The sequence below is a fragment of the Stigmatopora argus genome, chromosome 2, assembly GCF_051989625.1.
Source record: "Stigmatopora argus isolate UIUO_Sarg chromosome 2, RoL_Sarg_1.0, whole genome shotgun sequence".
Classification (NCBI taxonomy): Eukaryota; Metazoa; Chordata; class Actinopteri; order Syngnathiformes; family Syngnathidae; genus Stigmatopora; species Stigmatopora argus.
Window position 1 is genome coordinate 12,979,680 of NC_135388.1, and position 23,899 is coordinate 13,003,578.

At 39.1% G+C, this 23,899-nt stretch overlaps 2 protein-coding genes across 4 annotated transcripts; both read right to left on the minus strand.

Moving 5' to 3' along the window:
* Window positions 1-257: 257 nt before the first annotated feature.
* depdc7a (DEP domain containing 7, paralog a) lies at window positions 258-10,940 on the minus strand. 3 transcript variants are annotated; one of them, XM_077625905.1, is made up of 9 exons: window positions 10,849-10,940; window positions 5,297-5,756; window positions 4,338-4,468; window positions 4,041-4,233; window positions 3,595-3,815; window positions 2,932-3,074; window positions 2,245-2,370; window positions 1,556-1,634; window positions 258-1,438 (listed from the first exon to the last, which is right to left on the minus strand). In XM_077625905.1, exons 1-9 carry the CDS (start codon window positions 10,865-10,867, stop codon window positions 1,218-1,220), a joined length of 1,593 nt encoding a protein of 530 aa, XP_077482031.1. In that variant the 5' UTR covers window positions 10,868-10,940; the 3' UTR covers window positions 258-1,217. The 3 variants fall into 3 exon arrangements, with proteins under 3 accessions (XP_077482031.1, XP_077482023.1, XP_077482041.1); XM_077625897.1 differs by having other exon boundaries at window positions 10,837-10,899; XM_077625915.1 differs by lacking the exon at window positions 10,849-10,940 and adding an exon at window positions 8,986-9,031.
* A 2,441-nt stretch (window positions 10,941-13,381) lies between these two features.
* On the minus strand, window positions 13,382-23,701 carry qser1 (glutamine and serine rich 1). Its single transcript, XM_077626302.1, has 13 exons — window positions 23,438-23,701; window positions 21,368-21,477; window positions 21,102-21,224; window positions 17,751-20,951; window positions 17,129-17,433; window positions 16,873-16,989; window positions 16,573-16,706; window positions 16,306-16,481; window positions 16,069-16,206; window positions 15,876-15,973; window positions 15,147-15,293; window positions 14,539-14,634; window positions 13,382-14,467 (listed from the first exon to the last, which is right to left on the minus strand). Exons 1-13 carry the CDS (start codon window positions 23,545-23,547, stop codon window positions 14,327-14,329), a joined length of 4,896 nt encoding a protein of 1,631 aa, XP_077482428.1. The 5' UTR covers window positions 23,548-23,701; the 3' UTR covers window positions 13,382-14,326.
* Between the last annotated feature and the right edge of the window lie 198 nt (window positions 23,702-23,899).

The following is a 23,899-nucleotide window of genomic DNA, read 5'->3' on the forward strand; positions in this document are numbered from 1 at the left end:
CCTGTCATCATGTGATAAAGACTGTCCTTGGAGTGGGAAAGCTTTTGTCACCTACCAACATACAATGGAGAGGTTTCCTCAGAAATCTGTTCTTGTTTATGGAGAGCTATGAAAAAAAAACCTTGACGTTAATAAAGGGAGTCTTTTGGGGCTCAGACGGCCATGGGCAATGATTCCCATGAATCTTACTGTGGGTGTTTACAACACTGCAAGATCAGACTTTCAAATTAGAGTAAGAAGGCTTCCTAAAACACAGCTGGTCTGGATCACATTGTTTATTCGAAACACTTGTTCTAGTCTCAGAAAACACACAGCCATACTTGGAGCTCAACATTCACATAACTAAAATTAATAGGGAAAATAAATTATTTAGACAAATTTCTTGATTTATTCATCAAATTCATATTATGGGGGTACTGTCTAAATCCTATTAAAACATTTCTTTTGCAGTGAACTTATAACATATTGAATGTTAACCCTTAACAAATAGTTAAAGGATTAACTACTGCAAAAAAAACGAATCAAAATTTTCTTTTTCCCAGTCATGTATTACATTGTAATCAGTTAAATTAAACTCAATCAGTTTTGGTATTGGGATTTACTAGTAGTAGTTTGTTTTCAGGTACCAAAACAAAATTTCCTGTGGGAAAAAAATCATTTTGGGGTGTACAATAATAAAACAACACGTAAGATCATATTTAAGGTTTGGCAGTAACATGCTAATGCTTCATCTTATATAAATGTGAAAAAAATAATTTAACCACACCATTACTCAAAATAATAGAAACTCCGAACCCTTTAAGGTGTCTCCATAAGTAATATTAAATATTATTGATTACTTTACTGAGCAATCAGATACTATTTCTATTTCACAGTAAGTTCCATTTGTTTTTTCTGGTTAAAACAATCCAGTTAAGGTCACAAAAAAGTCTTTGAAAAATAAAAGGAAAAGAAAAACACAGTTTCGGGAGACTTTCTTATATTAAACATAGCAATAGGTTCAGTTCCAAATATTTTGAGCTTTGAGGTATACTTCAATATTTGAACTCCAAATTGCTCCAATTTTGGTGCTTCAACTGTGTTTAAAAAGATCACAGCTTAATCATTTCAAACCTACATTCTCAGTCAACGGTCCCTATTTACACAAAGGCCACATCTGTTCACATTACAACATCTCTTTACAAGTTTACATTATATTACACCACTTAAAAACATTACTATAGAAACATATTCATACTTGATATCTTTTTGCCAAAATATTTCACAAAAATGTCCGGGTGGCCTTTGTAAAACTCAGCAAGCTGACGTCTCTTTTCCTTGCTGGGCATGTTGGGGTTCTCGTGGATTGTCCGTAGTGACGACCACAATTCCTCTTTGGTGTATTCTTCCGCATTTTCAGAATAAGATTTCCTGCTTTGTTTAGTGCAATATGTCGATCCTGAATTTAAAGAGACAAAGGGAACATCATATGTGAAGTAAGACTATATCTATAGATATACATTTTGTTGAAATGAAGTCAAATATATGACAATACAATATTTTAGAAGCTGCATACCTGTGATCACATCTGCGTCCTTCCCTTTGACAATATTCTTTAATCTTTCGCTGACCATTTTGTGTAACGAAAAGGGAATCTAATGGCAGAGAAAGTGATTTTAAGATCTGCTTATGTACATTTTTAAAAGAATACACCACTGATGTTATCAATTGAAAAGTTAATATTATATTAATAGATGTGAGTTCATTTTAAATTGTCATGAAAAGGTGGTTTGGCCAGTGCAGTGGCGGAACAAATGTGAACAGGGCTCACGGGCAATGACTATTAACAAGGCCCCCTGTTTTAGGTTGCGAGCACCACAAAATGCTCTTCCGTCAGATGGTTTGCTGGCAGAAATATTTAAATTCTTATAAGCTCTATAATGACTCTATACATAAACATAAATCATTTTAGAAGAATGTAAAAGAAAAATAAGTGAAAAGCACAACCAAAAGCTACATTATTATATCTTTCGTTCCGCTGCAGTTCTCTTATATAACACTGCCGTTTATTACATCCTTCCTGTTGGGAAGCTCGTCGTCTTTTTTTATTTAGAGGAGACAGAGGCAATTAGTTTTAAGTTGTTCCTGATGTGCGGTTGTGTAAACAGCATTTTGTCGTCACCAGCAGTCTGGATGCTCTCGCCAAGAGCATGATTGTTATCGAAGACAATGTTGTATACTCTCAGTGTATTGCTGAACACTCACTTTGAACAGATCGCAGTGGTGATCCATCATAAAGAGAACCATCAGGTCCATTTTGCCTTTAGGAAGTCTTCTGTTGTACACGATGGCACCGGAGAACGACCTCTTCACTGCCATCCGGTTCTCAATCTGAAGGACACTTGGTGTCATTAAATCTTAACTATTGTATTCCTTAATTCTGTCCTGACTTGAAAATGGCACTTAAATAGCCTATTCAAATTTGATATGTATCCGAAAAAACATTTTTTTATCTGACAGGATTGTGTTGCGACATTGTACCCCGTTGATGAATACCGTATATTCCGGACTATAAGCCACACTTTTTGCATAGTTTGCCTGGGCCTGTGTACTGAAGTGCGATTTATATATGTGTTTTTCTTTGTTTCACTCTGCCCATGGACATCTTATGTTTTGTGTTTTAGGCTAGAGTCATAAAAAAAACGTACATTAACAGGTGCCTATTTTTTAACTTTAATGTATAATGTTTGTTCTTGGTTTCTGGTTTTAAAAAAAACATTAAAAAATGACCCAATAATGGAACTAATACTCCAGTGGGACTCCATTTCATTGTACATTCTTTGACTAGTGCGACTTATAGTCTGAAAAATACAATGATTTCAATTCTGTCTATCCCAGCAGCCACAATTGTTTTATCCTCCTAAAATTTAAAGAGTGAATATAGATACACACCTCTTTGTGAATTTTGATGTCCTGCACACTAGCTGCAATGGCCATGAACCTGAGCAGCCGTCGCAGCTCCTCTCTGGAGCGAGAGTCCTGCAACTTAAGGCTGAGCTGCAGTGCTTCCAGAGCTTGCTCCTCTTTACCATTCACTGTAGAACCAACAAATGGAAAAAATTCATTTAAAAAAAATAAAAATCTTTTTAATAAACTGTAGGCCGGGCGAGTGGTTAGCGCATCAGCCTCACAGTTCTAGGATCGAGGGTTCGATCCCAGGTTGGTCCTCACTGATCAATGAATGAATAATAGGCTGCATTCATGTACTCTGATCATAATAGTACAGCAGCTTGTAGGCTGTGACCATGCCCCTACTGGTTAATGTCTAACCTACAGGCAACAATAGGTCCTGTGATATAAAAGATGAAAAATCGGGTTCTAATGAATTATGCTTATACTTGCCTAGAATATACTGAACAAATTGTATTATGAGCGAACAGATTTTTTTTTAAAGTGTACACAACCCCCACAACAACAACAAAAGTGACAACTTCAGGTGTCAAAGGTGAATTGTGGTGGCCAAGCATTCATAGCAGTTTTCATCAATCATGTGTGGACCAAGGAAGTATCCTTAGCGCTAATCTGAGAGTTATTATATTAGAACTTTCTTCTCACCAAGAAGCTCTGAGATGCCTGTGTAGATATCAAACACGTGGTTGCTGAGGAGCGGTGGGTGCTCGACTTTGGAGTAATGCTTAGCCAGGATGTCATAGAGGAGCCTCTTACACTCGTTGAAGTCATTGGCGCACCCCGCCAGACCTTTGCTGACCTCCACCACTTGTTCGTCGGGGAGGTACTCCAGACAATCCACTGCGCCAGACATCCACTCGTCTGCCCTGAAAGAGAGGAAGCAGGCGGTATTTGAAAACAAACAACCGAGTGATGTCAGCAGGAGATTCTCAGAGCTACGCAATATCTGCAACACAATACATAACTTCATATCCTAACCAAAATATTAGAAACAGCAAGAGAAAGATCCAAACGACATTTAAACATTGAAAAGGAAGCTCTATCGTTTTTGTAATTTGTTATTTTTCCTTATTGTGTTGACTGTCACTTACTGTGCCTCACTGAAGGCCTTAAGCACTTCTCTGTCCAAGTAGCCCGATTCTAAGAGCAGGTCTGATTCGCTGTCTCCGCCATGCAAAGAAACCCTTGAACCGCCATTTCCATCTAGCAAGTTTTCCAGCAGTGGGAACTTGATGAGCTGGAGGAGCCCATACACGGCCTGCTGGTGCCACACCTCAGCAACCACTGTGGTGGAGAGCCGTTGAAAAGTTACAAAGGTCAGAGGAACACATGCCTCGCCATGTGTGACTTTTTGTTTCCATTTTATTCCCATGGAGATTGCTACTCACGCTCTCGTGACAGGCCCGGGTTGATCATCTGAGGAGTGGCTGTGGAGCATAGGTTGAGATTTCTCAGCATGTCCTCTACTAATTTGCCTTTGCTGGCGGGGGAGTGAGTGGAGTAACTCGGCACCTCTTGTCTGGAAGATTATATAATGGCAATCAGTCAGGGAAGAAGGATGGGCGAAGGAGTGTGATGGGAACAAATTTGAAGCTTGTGAGAGTTTAGTCGTGATGTTTGGATTGCTGTTATTACAATCAGACAAAGTACAGTGCCTACTTAAAAATTTCAATGGAAAAATACTCATGCTCAGACTGATTGTCTTGTGACGCTAGTACTCAAAGTGCCATAATTTTTTAGGGATTCCATTTCAGTACTGAGTGCACACAATATTACATTTGGTACAAAATCAATTGGGAGCCCTTAGAAAGGTTGTGAAAATTAAACCGGCAAAATTATATTAGTACCTTCTCCCAAATCATTAAAATTACTGTAGTATGTGTGTCTAATTGTGTTTAAAAATATATTAGGAAATGTCAACCGAAAATTAAAAAAATATGTTATCTTAATGGGTAATATTAAATTGAATTTTCACCTTTTAGGTTAACAAACAAAAGTGGAAAAGTTGATATTATTTCTTTATCCAAGTGGTTAAATGTTCAAGTTTCGCAACTCCAAAACAACTAGTGAGCTGACTCAAAATATGATCTAGAGACGCTGAGATTTAAGCTTAGAATTTCACAATTTTTTTTCGACATAACATCGGCGGCATGGCTTTCACCATACTGGAATGTAATAATGTCATCTTCTCACCAGTGAGGTATGCCACATTCATTTTGGCTAAAGAGTAACTTACTATACTTATATTAATTCTATTAATGATGAGCATTTCTATTGAAGAATGGGTTTTCAAAAGTAAATGCATACATATGTAATTGTATATAATGATATGTGAATATTTTACTACCTTTCACTCAGTGGACTGTAGCTGTTCTTGTTCCTGCTTATGCCTGGAGAGTCATAACCGCTTTCAATGGTTACCGTGGAGCTGGACTCGGTGTCGGTCAGATGTGCTAAACCCGTTTCTGGGTTTGGGAACCTGTACAAACTACAGCTGCTATCCTCAAAAGTGGCCTGCTTCTTTTCCTTTCCAAACACTTTAACGGCCACCGGCTCAAAGACTTTGGAGTCCATGAGGGCTTGACAAAGTCTTACAGCCTTATGGCGAGGGACCGCCTCATCGCCAAAGAAGCGATTCAAAGTGATGTGAGCCAACACTGCATCCACGGCTTCAGACCCCAGGAAGCAATCATGGTGGGACTTTAGATTGTGTCGCCGTCGTTTGACCGCCACGTGAGTGTGGAGGTTGGAGATGATGCTGCTCCAAATTTGGGTGGCCCGGAATGGCTTCCCAGCCATGCCTCCTTCTGATAGAAAAGACAGGAGGGTTCAAATTTAGTTACTGATCCCAATTTTCACTTACCAATTTATATGCCCCAACATAATTCACCTGCACCACTTAAGAGCCGACCCCTTTAGCAAATTCAGTACTGAAACATAATGGATAATAACTAACCTAGCTTTTTGTCACATGCAAAAACCATGTTGAAAATATGTTTGAAATTATATTTTACAGAGACATTTAGAAATGATGTATAAATACACGTTTAGTACTTAACAGTTGAATCGATAGGATGACTATAGGATACTTCAATTGGAGTACTTGTACCACTTTTAGAGAATCAAGACTTAAGTGTATTGAAACAACAGTTTATTAGCACAATGCAATGCTTTATTAGCAAAATTGAGCGCAATCTTTACAATGAAACAATGTTTTGCATAACTTTAGTCAAAACTAAGGCTAGGTATGAGTTTTTATTATTTTACTAAAACATGTGTACTTGCTAGCATGAATTTTACAAGATATAACACAACAATGTTCCCTCTGTTAGACCTCCCTACAATATAATACACAATAATATTGTATTCCACCACATGGGTGGTCCCCATTGCTTCTGACAATTGCCCCCAACTGCCACAGATCTCAGATCAGCCATGTTTAGGTAAATGAGTTTATCCGGTTGGGTTCGGAATGGAAAACCATGAAGTGATTGGAGCTTCTATGTTGTTATTATAATTGTGTTCATCACATGCTTTAAATTTAGGACAATAATTTACTTGACAAATCAATTTTACGCCTTGTGGAAATGCAACTAAACTGTGATAGTTCATGTGAAAAAAAGATCTAACAATCGCCTAACTGTTAATCTCATTCATTCGCCTGTGCTTTAAAGTCAATTATCTTAAAAAGTTGTGTTGCTCATCACAGGAAAGCAGAGCTTCCCTACATGAGATGACAGCGTAGCTTTCATGTCGCCACATGGAGCAACTTAAGCCTAGAGCGCAAATGTTAGAGGACGGGGGTGGTCAGCAGCCTGGGGCTATAAATCACTGTCTCTGGTAGTTGCAGCTTTGCACAATGTTATGACAACACAACATGACAAATGCTATTATGACCCATCTGTGACAACAAGAAGTAAGCAGATGCTTGAAGAGCAAGTGCATGAGGGCTTATTAAATTGAATTCTTGCTTGCACTGAACCAGGATGTTACATCTTTTTTGCCATTTTTTTTGTAAAGAGTTGTTCTTGGTGATATAATGGTGTTACTACAGAGACTACAACCTGTTGCAGTGATACAAGAGAATCTCCGGTGAACTTGAAAAACATAAGTTTAAAAATAGACTTCAAGGTGTTTAAATAGTTGAAGTTTAGTGTCAAATCAAATATCAATCACAATTACTCAGTAAATAAAGCAAATATAAAAAAACATGTATTTCAATTTACAAACATTGTCAAGGAAGCTGTTAAACAAGCTGCAATTATATATATATATATATATATATATATATATATATATATATATACACATATATATGTATATATATATGTATATATATATATATATATATATATATATATATATATATATATATATATATATATTAATCTATGTGATAACATAAAACCCCTGCAGTTTAGTGGTCAAATTTGTAAAACAAGAACAGAACAACCATACAAAGACATACAGCAGGGGTCAGATAACAGTCTAAATAAAATATGTATCAGAAAAACCAATACAATGCAGACAATCGGTAGAATCAAACATGCACTCATGAAATTATCGGATTAAAATCCTTTCAATTACAAATGAGAGCCATCTGGATAATCCAAAGGATTTCTTGGATTACTAGTTTCAGCATTAATCCGGATCTATTCAATGTCCATTAACTGTTGTTAAAGACTAAAAACGACAGAACAGAAAAGAGTGTAAGAAGAGGAAGGGTGGGCTTGGGGGTCATGCCTGGGTCAAAACAATCCAGGGAATCGACATGTGCTCTGTCAACTCTTGTTGCTCAAAGTGGACTACACTTTGAAAGCAGCCAGTTTGAATAATTGCCATTGTGATCGAGCAGGTACAGATTAGAATGGTGTAGTCAGTGTTTGCACACAGCCGTAAGTGTAAATAATTGCAGAGGGAGACACATGCCATCAACACAAGGGGCCTTTTCCCCCTAGTGAATATTACGGCACCAAGTTTGTTGTCATCATTATTGTTATACCTGCAGTAAATAGTCTAGGAAGAGGACCTCAAGGATACCACATTAGCTAACAACTTTGTGTCACATCATGCCATTGACAGCCGGTGAGCAGTTAATCTTTATTCCTTGAGCATGCAAGAAGTGAGATTAAGCCACAAGAGTAAAACGTTGGGCTCACTGCTATTGGCTCACTTAGATTTGAGCCCCCACATCAAGAGCGGGTGTAAACTGCACTTTTACCTTGTGCCAACTCACCTGTATATTTTGAACACTCAATTACAAGTTATAAGTAACAACAGATGGCAAAATACAATAATGTTTGAATAAATAATGTTATAATTGTCATAATGACTACGTTATTTTATTCATCAATCAATTAATTCACTCTCACACTTGTGCAGAAACCTAATTGTAGGCGCATCTTGGCCTACTGGGAGCAATAAAATAGAGATAAAAAGACATACCTACATTGAGATGGTCCCAACTCCTCAATAATATATATGTGTAGTATCAATCTTTGATTTTTGTTTAAATGATGTTTTAAAAACTGGCTGAACAAATGCCCAAATCTCACAAAACTTGAAATTCAGGTCCATCAGGTCCTCAGTTTCCAAAGACACTAAGAAGCTCATTGGCTCTCATTGACACGCGAGACGTCCAATTCATTTTGACAGCGGGGGGGGAGAATACTCGACTGCTCATGTTCATTCGGCCCCTCCGAGTCAAAATAGATTTAACGTCCTACGCCGTCAATGGCACTGAAACAACTAACCCTAAAGCCAACCCTCCCAGTTTCAATGAATTGGACGTCTACTATTCTCAAAAGCAGGCATTAAATTAACGTCTATTTTAACAATCGGTCAACAATTCCAAAAAAAGAACATCTTTAATTGATATTACATATATTTTCAAATGTTTTATAGCCATCTCAAATCGAAGATAAGTATACAACAGCACCCTTAACATAAATGTAAACACTCATAAGCAGCTATGTCCTTTGCAAAGAAGAAATTAATACAATCTTAACCACATTAATGTCAAAGTAAAGAGTTTACCTGATGTTCGTTGCATGTACAATTGTTCCAGTGACAGTAGGGAGCCATGCGCTCACTCCCTCACCCACCCACCCACTTCTCTACTCGTCCCCCCTTCCCTCGCTCATATCCAAATGACGTAAACGACGCCCCGCAGGGCTACCCCGAAACCCCGCCCATCTCATGAATTATTCATGAGCCAATCAGTGTCGTCTGGGCAGATTTCTATGGGATGAGGAACCAAACATTTCCTTCCTTCGAGTAACGAAATCGTCTAAGGTTCGTTGACGTTCTTTTTTTCATCTTCTACCCACGAAGGAAGAACAAAACAAAAGATAAAACTGTTTAAGATGAGCTAAATCCTCGTACAGATAAAGAAGACTCTTCAAAATTTAAATTGCTTGCATTTCTGGAATTATCCAACCAGCTACAGACTCTGCTTATACTAAAAAAGACTAAAAATAAATCAAATTTAAAATTTAAATTTTACACTCCCTTGTTGACATGTTGCTTGAATTTTTATAAATAAAACAACATCCAACAAAATAGTGCTATTTTCTGTAATAATAATGTAATAATGCCATTGCCGCATATCAACAATGTGTATTAATTTGATTTATTAGTATAAAAGACTTGTTTTAACCCTTTCAGGTCACTACAGTGGACATCTATTCCACAGTTATCGTTATCTTAACGCATTCACTGCCAGGGAAGTATGTGCTGTGGTAGTTAGTAAAAGAGGAAATTTGATATTGAAAACATCTATTGACGACAATAGACATCTATAATCCATTTCAGATGCCTAAATTTTGTGCTACTGGATTAAAATTGATCTGTGATTTAAGCTTGAAAATAATAAGATCTTTTGTGTGTTTGATAATATTTTAAATACTGTGAAACATTTTTCACCTCAATATAAAAAAGGAACAGTTTTGTCACATCAGTATCGTGTTGTGAAACATTTTCTCTTTTTCTATACACCTCTTACAAGGGCTAATTGTTGACGGAAAAGTTCAATTGAGAACAGGGATTTATATTTTTGCGACAAAAAATAATGATTCAATGTTATCATGTAGAACATTGTTTTGTTGTGGGGCGTAATCTTCAGTTTCATACTGGGATGTTTCTTTTGATATTGTGGAAAATGGCTAGCCCAATTTTAGGAATATCACCTAAAATACTCAACACCAGAAAACCGAACCACTGAGAAAAAGAAGTAAATGACATGCATTACACCCTGTTCAATCTGTTGCAGGATCAGCCACATGCATGTTAGCCACAGACACGAGGAATCCATCCACGGTCTCCATCCAGTACAAATATCAATAAGGTGCAACCTTGTGACATTTGTCTTGCGGTGAAAATAATCCGACAACGGAACCCAAAAAAGGTGAGGTAAGGTGAGTACTGCGAGCTCAGTGTTGCTAACTGAACGGTAAAGAACTCGATTCCAGTAAGATCGGACTCAAGAACGAAAGATCAAACCAGTTAGTTTGGAGTGTTTCATGCTAAATAAACATTTGACTTAAGGAAATACCACAGGACAGCTACAAGAAATTCAAAAATGGGGACAAATCTTATCAACAATATATGAAATGACGTGGTTCACATATCATTATTCTACTACTAATACAGGTTGCCAAAGTCCCATTTAACTTTGCAATATAACAAAAACAACCTGCGCCTGCAAAAAGATTTTTTTTCAATATCTGTGTACATTCTCAGTTTCTGTTAAAGATAATCCGCAAAGTTTTAACCAAGGCAAGTGGAATTTTGTTGTTTGTATACCACCACCACCACCCCGAACACACACACACAAAACAATCAGTTATGACTTAGGCAACTGTGCTAAAAGGCTATCAATGCGTTCACCTTGAAACTCACCTTCTATCCAGTCACTCATTTTGATGATTTGCTTATATCCGTATGCGTCACATTCACACCTTGAAGAAAACCTAGTAACTCTGTCTTTGAGAAGCCGTGTAGTTTAAAGGAAAAACAGGTTTCACAACTTTCCCAAGAACTCCCTGAGAGACATGCATGCTTGTGTTTTGTAAAGCTGCCAAAAAGCCGAAGGGAAAATTGTTATATATATATATATAAATACAAGAAAGAAGGAAGTCTGGGTAATATGAGCAGTACACAATCATTCATGACCTCTTGTTACTTGCCTGCTAAGAGAGACCAATGGCTTCCTTAGTTACCCTTCAAATAAATGGACATCAGTCCTTTGTAGCCTTGGCAAACAGGCAACATACCAGAAAAATGACACCACTCATGTACCAAAAAAAAAATTGTAATTAGACCTCAAGACGTGTTTTCCCCTAGTTAATCTGTTGACAATGAATAACTATTGAATAACAATACCAAATGCAAGTTTTGATCACAGAAGAGTGTTTGTGCTTCAGCGCACAAGGCAACACCTGAAGAACAGGAAGAGGTAGCAGCCAAAGGAATTTACACAGACACTATATAATCTAGGAGTTGTTAAACACCATGGGGAGAATTTTCCCTTATAATTCTAACACCAATTAAACCCAATCTACGAATATTGAGAGTACCAGTAAATTCTTAGAACTTAAAGTAAGCAATTTGTTGGTCACAAAGTCAAGTTAAAAGTTCAGTTTCATATACTTTGACTTGTATTATTTTCTCAAGATGAAGTGAGGTGTATTATTGTTTTATTGATTCATGTGTAGGTGCACTTTAATAAATTTCACATACATTAAATATTTTGACTAGTGGACCTAGGTCCTAGGTGCAGATTCACTGCTCTTGAGAAATGACAAAACACTAAAATAAAAGATACTAGTCACGTACGGGAAAACGATTAAAAGGCCAAGTACAGTACACAGCATGGAGGCTAATATTCTCGGTTATATGAACACAGAAGTTGATCTTCACGGCATGAAGGCATGTTACTACTACTCCTGAATGTGACATTTAAAGCGTAATGAACCTGTCAAGTGAAAAGGAACATATAATTAAGCTTATGACGTCTTTTCCCACACGCTCCTTTTGAAAGTCTTTAACTCCCCCCCGACCGTCGTCTCCCACTTTGTGAACAGAGCATCTCATTACAATTTGTGAAGACAGTAGACATCCAGCATCTTTCTCAACCAGTTTCCCCCATAGAGGAATGTCGGACTGGTTGGCTGCTGTTCGCCCCCTATGAGAGAACAGAGGATCTCCTCACGTCAGCACAGAGACACATTTGTTTCACAAGGGGCTTACTGTCAATTTGCACTACGCCTCTACTACGATGCTTATGTTTAATTCAACAGAATGTGAATAGTTTGATCATGACAGCACAGAGGTACAACATCACAATGACTGCAAGACGTTCCATGTGGAATCCACTTTGGAGGAATGAGGAAACTAATTTTAACAATGGGCATTTTTAACCCTCTATAGGGCAAAAGCCTAATTCTTGGAAATATATATATATATATATATATATATATATATATATATATATATATATATATATTTATATTTATATTTATATTTATATTTATATTTATTTATTATTATTTTTTTTTTTTAAGTCAAAAAGACCCTATCACTGTCTGGACACCAGGCTAGGATGTAGTCCGCCTTTCACTCGAGGTCCAGCACCCCGCAACCCTGACAAGGATAAGTGGTGTTGAAAATGAATGGGGAATGTTTAACTCAGTTCCTCCCAATGACAACAATTAAATGGGAGGACTGGCTGTGAACGCTTAATCTATCAGTGCCATTGACAGCACTAGGTCAGTTAAAATGGAATTGACGTCCATTGCAGTCAATGGCAGCCAGTTAGTTAAATCAGACCCTTTGATTGCATCAAACTAGCTGGCTGCCAACATATGTTCACCCCTTCTATTGCGCGACATAGATGAAAAATCACCCACATTTTAGAATAGTGACATAACAAAATTGTAGTGCAGCTCTAGTTCAGCAGTGTAAAAGTAATAAATACAGAATAAACCTAAACACAGTATAAAACCTATCCATATTTAAAAATAGAAGACCTATTTACATCATATAATCCCATCTACCGTATACAGTACCATACTACTACTTTGGAACAATTGAAAAACAATGCTCACTTGTGTTGGATTAGCAGAGGGGAAAATGTTTGTTTTCACAGGGAGTGTATATGTGGGATGCTTCCAATCTATTGGTCTAAACATTAATGCAAATCCAAAAGGTGTTTGCGCTTCTATGTAAGAAAGAATACAATTATTTGTGGTGAGAAAAATAGATATTTACTTGGCTTTTTAATTAATGAAAAACTAATGCATTTTAAAGATATCTCATCTTAACTCTTAGCCTACGTACAATTCTATAAAAAAGGTTTTGGCCCATGAATTACATTTGGGGGGTAGTCAATCAAAATGTGTTTTCATTCAAATAGTAAGATGCATGAACTGAGAACCTTGAATACTGAAATTTATTGCAGTTATAGAAAATAAAAACCCAGCCAAGTCACGTTCGACCCATGATGCGCATCAAAGAGTTAAAAAAAAAATGTTTTCTTGATGGGAACAACCCCCATACAAAAATAAATGGCAAAGTAATGCACGTGGCACTTTATTTACAAATAACATCTTAAGAGCAAAAATGTTTGATAGTGAAAAAGTGATTTCAAAAATATCTTATCAGTAAACAATGAAAAAGTACTGAGTATTTACTTCTGTGAAAAATATATCTATCATTAATACGTGAGCTATGCAAAGGAGTATAAAGATAGCTTTATTTGACCCACAGAAGAATTCATAGAAATGACTCTTGAAAGCAAAATCTAGAACTGTAGATACAGTATTTCTTTAGCAGTACTCCCACCAGCTTTATTTTTTTATACAAAATGTACATTATATATAATGAATCACCATGTCAGTTGGCACACTATTATAAAAGGCTTGTTTTAAAAATAACTAAGGTTAAATATTTTTTGTTACAATCAATTGGATCCTCTGAATTTTAACCCATTTATCAAAACGATTGATAAAGGCTTGTTAGATGTTTTGGCAATCTAATTTCTACTGCCATCTAGCATCAATAATAATCTGGCTAAAAGTAACGAACTATAAATCTATGATAGAGACCAATAAAAAAAAGGGTCCGTGGCGACAATCACGGACTGGGAGGAGCTTCTTGAAAAAAAAGATCCCCCCCCAAAAGCCCTTGTCCTCTCTTGATGCTTTCAGCTCAGACAAAGGGGCCGGAGATAAGTTTCCATGAGTCTTTTAATTAAGACCTCAGCATCATAGGAGAGCCTTACACACCTGTGCCTCGCTGGCACTGAATTGCTCGCCTCCTTGTGTAGCTTTAAGGACAAGACACAAAGTTTTAAGTCTCTCTGGACTCTTGAGACTGTTCATCGGCAGGCCTGCTGCACTTGATTGATCAGCTCTCCAAAGCGATCGAAGAGCCCTTCCAGCCAAGATCCATTCCGCAGGCACTTCTGTATAGTCTCCTCTTGCCCCAACTCGGCCGCCTGGATCCGCTGGCTGGCGATCTGGATAGGATTTACAATTATTATAATAACCTCCATAAAGTCGAGTTCTACAACAATAACAAGCATCTCACCTCCTTCTTACACATGAGGTATGTGTGGTACTTGTAGTGCTGAAGAGAATGATACAGGGAGAACCAATGGGTCTTCTGCTGGTCCACTGAGTACTCCTGTGCAAAAGAGATGTGTGGAAAATTACGAGACCTCACCCTCTGCTGGACATACTACTACAGTGCAGGCATAAATAAAGTGCCACATGGTGTTGAGAAGAGGTTCATCTTTGCCTGTTTATACTTTGACTTATTTTTCGTATGTGTACGAAAAAGAATATAAAATACGATGATTTTAAAAAGTGTTTTTGTTGTTCTATTATGTAATAAAGATAAGACAATGCCCTCCTTACGCTATGAAAAGTAAAGAATAATAAAACCTGCAGAAATTTGGACAGGCATCTATTTCAGGGGGTTACCTTTCACGCTTCTGAAATAGATGGTTACCATGGTTACCAGGGGGAAAACTAAGGTCCTAAGCAAGACGGTGCAATGAAGGGTACCCATTCCCCCCCCCCGGTAACCATGGTAACCGTATATTTCAGAAGCGTGAAAGGTAACCCCTGAAATAGAGGGTTACCATTCTAGGGTTAAAAAGCCACAACAAAAACAAAAAATAAATGCTGTGCTACCTGTGGAACTTGGTTAGCCTTCGTGTCAGGCTTCATGGTCTTCTTGTCGTAGGCTGTCCCCCCAAGACGCACTTTGAAGGTGGGTGCGTCCCCATCATTTCTCAGCTCAGTTACAACCAAGATCTCTGGAAAGCTGTCCAGTGCTGTCTGAACACAGAAAGCAGATAAAGTGTTGAATTATTACATTACAGTATTTAAATACTGCAGTGTGTTATTTATGGTCCAGGTATTGTAGATTTTTTTTTGACAGTGACTTTTATTTTGACTTTCTGAGCCCTACTGGTGGTTTTGCATTGTAACTAAGAGCAAAAAGAATAAGCACCTCATATCTCAAACTAATTTACAGTAATAGTAGTTGGCACAGAGAAAACACATGCTGGTGAGAATTGGTTCATGTTATGGACGTGTTCCTGCTCTGTGTGTCAAAATAGGAGCAGTTTGAAGGTTTACACTTACTGTAACTGTACGAATAAACATTACGATACCAGATTTTCGGTTGAACGTATGTAAATGTATTTGCTGTCAATTTACCGTGAACCTCAGGGATTGACTTTAAAAAGCGTGTTCTGATCATTTTAGTGTGGTCCCAGTTAAAACATTTGAAAGAGACTATTTTATGTGGTCTTTTGCATGCTACAGATTTCCACCTACTGCAGATGTCTGAATTTCATTCCTTGTAATAATCTGGGGTTAAATGCATTATATGGCAAAAGTTTGACAAAAACCCACCTTGAGGAGTTGCCCAATGTTTAGTTTGTGAAGCAAGCGTTTCCTGTTGTCAGTAATCAAGCCCTCCATCCTTCTCATATGTGGGAGCAGTAACTCATCTGTAGATAGGCAGGGCAGAAATTGTCTAATCTCTGGAACAACAAAACCTTATTTTCCGCATGCTTAGTTGAAAAGAATATTTTTATCAATTTACCTTCTACTCTCTCAAGTTCTGTCATCACATCTTCATCAAGGGCAATGTTGATTAGCAATTCCACAAAGCTCCTGAAAGTCTCCTTCATAGTTCGTGTGTTGAGAAGTCGTGATGCAAAAGGCGTAGGAGGGTTTAAATCTATTAAAATATGAGAAAGTGTGAAATAAATTTAGACCCCCACAGAGACAAAAAACAACAACAGTCTTTTGATTGAGAACAATCAAAGTACTCCTTCACCATCCTCATCAGCAGACGATCCTGAGCCAGCAGGTAACAATGCCTCCTTCCATTTCCGCCTCTTCTTGGGTGGGGGCTCCGCTCTTGGCTTGAAGTGTTTGGGACGAGCTTTATTGTTTGGAGATGTTAAGAAAGGACCGGCTGTCAAGCCCAGTAAAGTCTTCACGTGAATACTTCTGTGAAGAAGATATGAGATTGACATTCGTGAGGCACCTGTCGCATGCCAGAAACTGCTCAACCCTCTTACAATGGCAGTTTTTGACACACCTTAGTGAATGTATTGGCTTGCAGCGTGGCTTCCGACTGCACACTCTGACGTATTCCCTTTTGTTTACTGTGTCCAGAAACTTTACGTAGACCCTTTGGTACATAGTTTTTGCATCCCCAAAGTATCCAAGATACTTCAAATAGAAAAGAAAACATACTGAGTTAGGTTAAACTTCAATGAGATAGTCGAAGAGTAACATATCTCATTTAATATATTTTACAATAAGCAAGCTGAGTGAAAACATAATTGGACAGTAACACTCGACGGGACACTTGTATAAATGATGCATGCTCACTCACGCTGTTAGTAGCAGAGAAGACGCGTTTTCCGTCTCTTAATTCAGGCACAAATTTCTGCAGCAAAGCCTTCTGTACTTTCCAGATGGCAGGAGGCTCACTTCCAGCACACATTGTCCCCTGGTCATATACCACAAATGGTTTTAATTTAAATATCAGGAAAGCAAGTAAAAAAATTCTTTGGAAATCAGGCGTTGACATAAATTGAATCTAAATTAATTTTCTTGATTATAGATTAATTTTGTTTAAAGTTTTATACCTTCAGGGTTTCAATGTCCTCATTCCTTACAACAAACTCATCTCTTTCCCGGTACATTCCTTCCCCTCCACTGTCCGACAGCTCCTCATCAGTCAGTCCCTCAATGGCCACACTTAATAACTGTGCAGCCAGCTGGTCAGGCGGGGTGGCTTTGGGCTCCTGCCTGGTCGCCGATGTGTTTACTGGAGTGATTGTGGTTGACGTTTGAGAAGTAGTGGGTATTAGCGGCAAGTGAGTGTCTGTTATGTTGAGTGGCAGCGCAGGAACCTGGACTGGTTTTAGCACCATAGGCGGGATGTGATTATCTGCAGAAAGATTAGGCATGTCAATTATAACATTCATTTTCTTCATTGAGTTAAATGTCCATCTTTAGCATTGGTGTCGGAAACCTAAGGCAACAAAGAGCATTTGATCCAGCCAACTATGCGATTATAAAAAGAAATTAAACGTAAAAGAGACTGTTGTCAAAACATTTACTTTTGGAGATGTTAAGCCAACATTTGCCTGATTTATTTATATTTCTTTCTATGGATTCTCAGTAGGGATTTTAGATAGGAGTGCTGGTTTCCCAGATTTGGTAACCTAAAACAGGCGGTTTAAGAGAAAAGGAGTGTCACTTTACCTGGCTTGGCTTTCCGTTCCGCGGGTTCATCAAGAGCAGACAGCACTGAACTGATGCTGTTCCTAAGTGCCTGATTTCTTCCGGTGTTTTCCTCTTCATCAGAGCTAAATGATGGTAGCGTCTCCAGATTTTTCTTTAGCTCTTCTTCCAGACATTTCTGCTGGGACCTGATTGTCTGGCTTTGTCGTGACATCAGGGAATCTGTCAGATTCTGAATTTTTTGGGGGAAACCACATGTAGGTGGCTTGACCAATACACTAGTTTTTTTGGAGCGACTAACAGTTCTGGAAGGACTTTGAGAGTTCTGCTGTTTGGGGCCAGATTTGATGAAGTCCAAGAAAGAGCCGATAAAACCTGTCTTCACCTCTGGTTGTTTGGCTTCGACTTCCCTAATTTTCTGACGGATTTTCTCCTGCTGTGGACAACTGTCATATACGCTTTGAGAAACAGACGTGCTGATTTCGCTGTCCTTGGAGTTAGGCCTCTTGGTCTGTCCAGTGCGCTTAGCTAATTTAGGTGGTGCATTATCTTCACCAGAAGCCTCTTGTCTTGTCAAAACCTTTGAGACAACTTTCTTTTTGGGAAAGTCTTTAAGAATTTCACCTTCTCTGAGGCTGTTCTCTGTTTTGATTGGGTCTGCTTTACCTTTGGCACTGCTTTGTAAAACTGAAACGTCATAAACCTGCGCCGAGTGATAGTCAGTCTCAGAGCTGAGACCTTTCCCATTGGTGTCAAGATCAGAACTGTTGTTCTGGTGAATGGGCTTAGCTTGGCGGTCTGTACAGGTCTGAGCACCATTTAGTGTCACAGCCATGGCGTGAGAGTTAGTGTCCGTGAGGATCGTCTGTTGTGCTGTTGAGAAACTAGGTGACATTTGTGTTATATCCACCGTCTGAAAGTGATTCTTGCCATCAACAGGACTTGGCATCACAGCCATTTGAACCTCTGTGGGGGATGTACCTTTGACAAAGTCATGTGGCGTGACACCACAAGCAGCCACAGTAGCAGCGAGGATATCGTCAACATTTGATAAAATATTTCTGTCATCGGAAAGTAACATAGAGTCTGAGAAGGAAAGGGAGTTAAGGGCAAAGTGGTTCTTAGCATCAATTGACTGGTGACTAGCTGACTTGCTGTAGTGATCTTTAGAAGAGTCACCACATCCTGAGCTCCGCTCAGGCAAAACTGTAGCCGGCTGACTTTGGCTTTCAGAGACATTTGGAAACATAAGTTCTCGATCCATCTGAAGATATTGGATATTAAGTGGGCCCAAGCCTTGGGCTGATTGCACTGATACTACTTTTGAAGTCATCTGAGCATTGTGCACAATGGGCTGCTGAAGAAAAACCATCTGGTTAGGCTCTAAAAGAACCTGAGTACTTGGAACAGTGATAAACTGGGTGTGGTCCTGGTGAATGTGTTGTGATTCAGATGATTTGATAAGGGAAGGTTGCTGCTTAAGTGGTTCATGGTTAAGAAGTACAGGTGAAGACATAATACTGGAGTTGGTTGTTTTCGGATTGGCATTATCCTGCCCATTGACATTGCTGAGGTGACTGTGTTGTTGACTTGGAGAACTCATGCTTTCATCCCTTATTGGTGCCGTGTTCAGTTGTGTAAGACGATCATCAGAATGTGAACGGTCTCTGATGACGCTCTGTGTTTTGTGGGGGTCATCCATTTTTGAAACAATATAGATTACATTGTTGTTAGTTGTTGTGGTGCCATTAGCCACAGAACCCCCCTGTTGGAGAGCTTGTAGCTCTTGGATAGGAAGTTCTTCGAGTGTCAGTTTGCCATATGCTGGCTTTATATCCTTTAATGATGGACTGATATTATTATTCAAAACTTCTGTAGTTGACGGGTAGGTGGCGGCCATGGTTTCATAAACATGTTTGGCCTGCAACATTGCCTGGCGGGAAACAGTGGCCGGGAGTGTTTTATTCCCAACAGAGCTTTGCATCTGGCTATAGTCCTGTGCAGAGGTCGTAAGATGGGGTGCACAGGTGGTTTGGTAAGAAGAGTTCATTGAATGGGTTGTGGCAAAAGGCTGAGACTGAGTCACTGAAGCCGGCTCCTGTGACCCTGATGTATATATCATACTTGACTCAGGCTGAGAATGAGATGAGGCATAGCACAAGCCCTGGACTTGGGCCCCATACTGCTCCTGGCTCAGAACTTCACTGGAAGAGAAGACAAGAGCCTGTCTTGTAGATGCACCACTGTCAGACAGACTGGAAAGGGAAGGTAGTGTCTTGTAAAGAGAGGACAAGCTCCCTGATGAGGAATTTGACGGCTGTGATTGGATATGTGTCATATAGGTTTGGGACTGAGCGCTGGACATCAGAACGGATAGATGGTTAGCAACGACAGAGTTTTGCTTTTGCCCAGAGGAGGAATATTGCTCAGGGGATTGAGACGTAAGGTTCTGAGAAAGTGTGTGATTCTCCTCACAGCCAGCAGAAGCTAATTTTGAGGAATACTCTTTAGTTGTCGGCACTGTGGTGGATGAATAGCTTTGAGTAACTGAGTCTACTTTGTGTTGAAGGGCACCATTGATTCTATGATTTAAATCTTTTTCTGTTGAAGGGCTGCAAGATTCTGGGGTTTCACGGGATTGGTCATGTCGGTAAGATATGCTTCCTTCATTACCAGAGCCATAGTAGCCCTGCAAGGAATCCTCAGAATTGGCTATTTGCTCTGTGGTTGAGTGACTAGTTGAAGGCCTCTGATGGTGTTTGATCACGCTACATTCTCGTTGAAGTGCTCTCTCCACAGAGCCTGAAAAAACAGTGGCACCATACGACTGTGAGGCACTATGGGGTGCAGAAAGGGCTGATGGCAGAAGGCTAAACTGTGGTTGAAGAAGATGTGGGGCTGACTCCTGAGCTGAGCGATATGTAGAAGACTGGACTGGTAGCGTTGAGCCCAAGATGGGTCCAGAAAGGTTGAAGGCCAGGGCAGCTGGAAGCACAGTTTGGCTTGGTTTGAGTTGGAGGAGAGGATCATGATGAGACAAGAGACCATTGGTAGAAGTGCTGAGGGCAGGATCCTGGGGAGCCAGGGAGGAGTTGGAGGAGTAACTCCTGGAAGTATATGGACTGTTGTGTTGATAGCTTGACAAAGCAGCTGGAGATGGAATTGTGGCAGTAGAAGGCAAAGCACCAGTCAGATATAGCTCTGTGGTGGAGGAGTTGGTACCTGCATTACACACATTTAGAATATAAGAAATGAGAAAGCAATTGTTTTTAGGTTTGGTTAAATAGAACATGTCAGTTTTGTAGTTTATTATTGATGTGAAAGTAACCCCAAAAATACAAAATATGTCCGTGCGTATAAATAAGTTTTCACCTGCAGGCCAAGATGGGGGCCTAAAAGGAGGAAATAGCGAGGCACTAACAGGGTTTCTTGACTCCATGGCTGAGAGGAAGCTCAGGATTGAGGTCTCTGAAGTATTGTTTGTGTGAAGTGGACCTGCACATCAACAGAAGAAAAAACGGAGAAATCAAGAGAATGCCAATCACTCAATTTTGTAAAAAAAAAAAAAAACACAGATGAATATATAAAGAGAATTTCAGGTTTCAAAATACAGACACCTTGGCCAAGGACAAACTCACCTGTGGAAGCTGCAACCTGCGCAGTAGTGTAGGTGGGGATCTGCTGTATTGAAGTGTAGCTCTGCCGCTGGAGGAGCCCTGCATCAAGCTGTGCTGCACCATAACTAGAGCTGAATGCACAAACAAAACACGCTTAACCTACTACTTAGTAGGAAAAATGAGTCAGATAAAAAACACAGGCACGTATTGCATATATGATCATTGTGGTGGATGCTGCATGCTATTGCCATGATACCCTGAGATGCAGGAGTTCACATTTGAGTCCAAGCTCCAATTTGGCTTCATGATATCATTAGTCAGCATTCACATTCATTCAACTGTGGAAATTAACATTTCTTGCAGAGTGCTGTAATGTATAAGACAAGTGCCTCTCAAATGTTTGTTTACCATATACAAGTAGTTATTACTGTTCACATGGGGGAAATCGCTTTACACACAAAGTCAACCAACCATCCATCTCAGGGCAATGACAACATGATATGACACAAAAAACAACAATAAATTATATATCCATTAGCAGATACATTAAAAAAAGATTGATGAAAAGTAATCATGATCTTAATTGACCTTCCCTAGCATATAATCCAATCAGTAAAAGTATGTACTATCTTAGTCGTGCATGTAGTAATCAATTTCTGCCTTTCATTACTTTCATAGTAAAAGAATTACAATAGGACGTTAACCGCCGTGTTAGTCAACTTCATTTGGTGGTGGTCTATTGGAGGGCTTTAATGATTTATTATCCCTTAATACGCTTTATTTGACCGGTTACCGGCTACGGAGCCATTGCCATTGAAATTTGGCAATAATTTCAATAATTCTTAACAAATACTCACAATATTTGGCAATTATTATTTATTTTATAAGTGGTAAACTTCCCACCAAATTTGATAAAGATCAGATGTACAGTTAAAAAAAAATCCTGTTCACCCAATTAGCATGCAATTGATAGATTTTAACATTAGGTGAATAGGGATTTAATTACTATTATTTAACATTGAGTGAATATGGGATTTTCTAAACCATTCAACCAATCTTATTAAAATTTGATGTGTTATTGCCACTTGTAAAATAAACAATAACTGCCTATTATTGTGAATATTGCTTTAGAAATGGGAGAAATATTGCCAAATTTCAATTCTCATAATGGTTTGACTTTGCCTATAGTCTACATTAAAGTAGTATCCCTGTGTTTTGATGACTCAAAGACAAATCAGAGCAATATCAATATAATGCTGAGATAGTGTACTGTTATTTGATAAAAGTTGTGAAAATATGAAAGGAGGGTAAGGATTTACTATATAAATAAATAACATATACTGTCACACCGGCTGAATAGCCATATGAGGCCATATAGGCTATTTGGCCGGTTACCGGCTAAGGAGCCACTGCCTTTTTCATAAACAAAATACAGCCGAATCACATATGTGTCATTTGAGAATTGAGTTATTTACAACACCCACCAACACTTAAGACACCAAGTATGGTTCCTATTACTGGTGACGAAGTTGTGATAGGTTCGCAACCTAGAGCATAACACGAAACTCGTTTTTCTACTGTGCTTCGGTCCTTACCAGCAACTGAGCCCAACACTATATAATTTCTATGAATTGATTTACGTTTTATTCAATTAAAATAGCACTGTGGCCGCACTGAAGACTGAAGCTAGTTTTTAGCTTGTTGTTTTGACCGCTAATGATCCGATGTTGATTTCGATCAAGAGAAACAAGATACATAACAGTCTTATAGATTTAATACGCATACTGAATAGTACATGTAAATCAAAATCAATTTTAGTCCCAAAAAGTCCCTGGCAGTAAAGCGAGTAGACGCAGTGCTAGCTAAAATTAGCAAGGTAGAATGCATTAACAATCATTGAGAAAGCCGCGATCAAGTTAGCAAAAACTTGGAGCAGAATGTTGTAATCATCTTAAAGTCGCCTGTCTTCCGTAAATACCCAAATCAGCAAGTGTAGGTATCCCTTGAGACAAGAGCTAGGCCCTCCATCACCGATATTTCCTCGGTGAGGTGCCCCACCTCCCCTCTTCCCTCCCTCCATCCATCAGTTACCTCGACTTGATGGTAGCCGAGCCGCGGTCATAGGCCCAAGAAGCTGCGGGTTGTGCTGCCGGAGCCAGCGCGTCCGCAAAACTGGAGCTCGGGTAGTTCCTGTCCATCATCCGGTGAATTGCTCGCGTCCCCGGAGGAGCTTCGTGGAGCAGCGGACACACATGATTGCAGTTGCAGCGCAGCCGACCACGGTAGTCCGGTCAGAGCGGCGCACAACTCGCTGCTAACTCCCCCCCATGAGGTCGTGTTATTCCCCGGATGAAAAGTGGATCTTCCACCCCACACCCCCTTGGTGACTCGTAACGTGTGTAATTCATGGTCAGCTTCCCAAAAAAGATGCCCCATAATACATATTTATACAAATTGACATTGCCAGAAAGAAACGTAATAACTTTGCGCACACTCACTATTTAATATTTCTGTATATATTTGTATATAAATTATTGGTCAGTACAGCATGGG

Coding starts and splice junctions, on each gene's coding strand:
- depdc7a (XM_077625897.1), bottom strand. CDS start 10,867: ATGAGTGACTGGATAGAAGGTGAGTTTCAAG. Junction 2,371..2,931: donor ACATCAAAATTCACAAAGAG/GTGTGTATCTAT, acceptor AGTGTCCTTCAG/ATTGAGAACCGGATGGCAGT. Junction 1,635..2,244: donor ACCACTGCGATCTGTTCAAA/GTGAGTGTTCAG, acceptor CTCTGCCATTAG/ATTCCCTTTTCGTTACACAA.
- qser1 (XM_077626302.1), bottom strand. CDS start 23,547: ATGATGGACAGGAACTACCCGAGCTCCAGTTTTGCGGACGCGCTGGCT. Junction 15,974..16,068: donor AGAACTTGAGAGAGTAGAAG/GTAAATTGATAA, acceptor GCCTATCTACAG/ATGAGTTACTGCTCCCACAT. Junction 14,468..14,538: donor ACCTCATGTGTAAGAAGGAG/GTGAGATGCTTG, acceptor AATCCTATCCAG/ATCGCCAGCCAGCGGATCCA.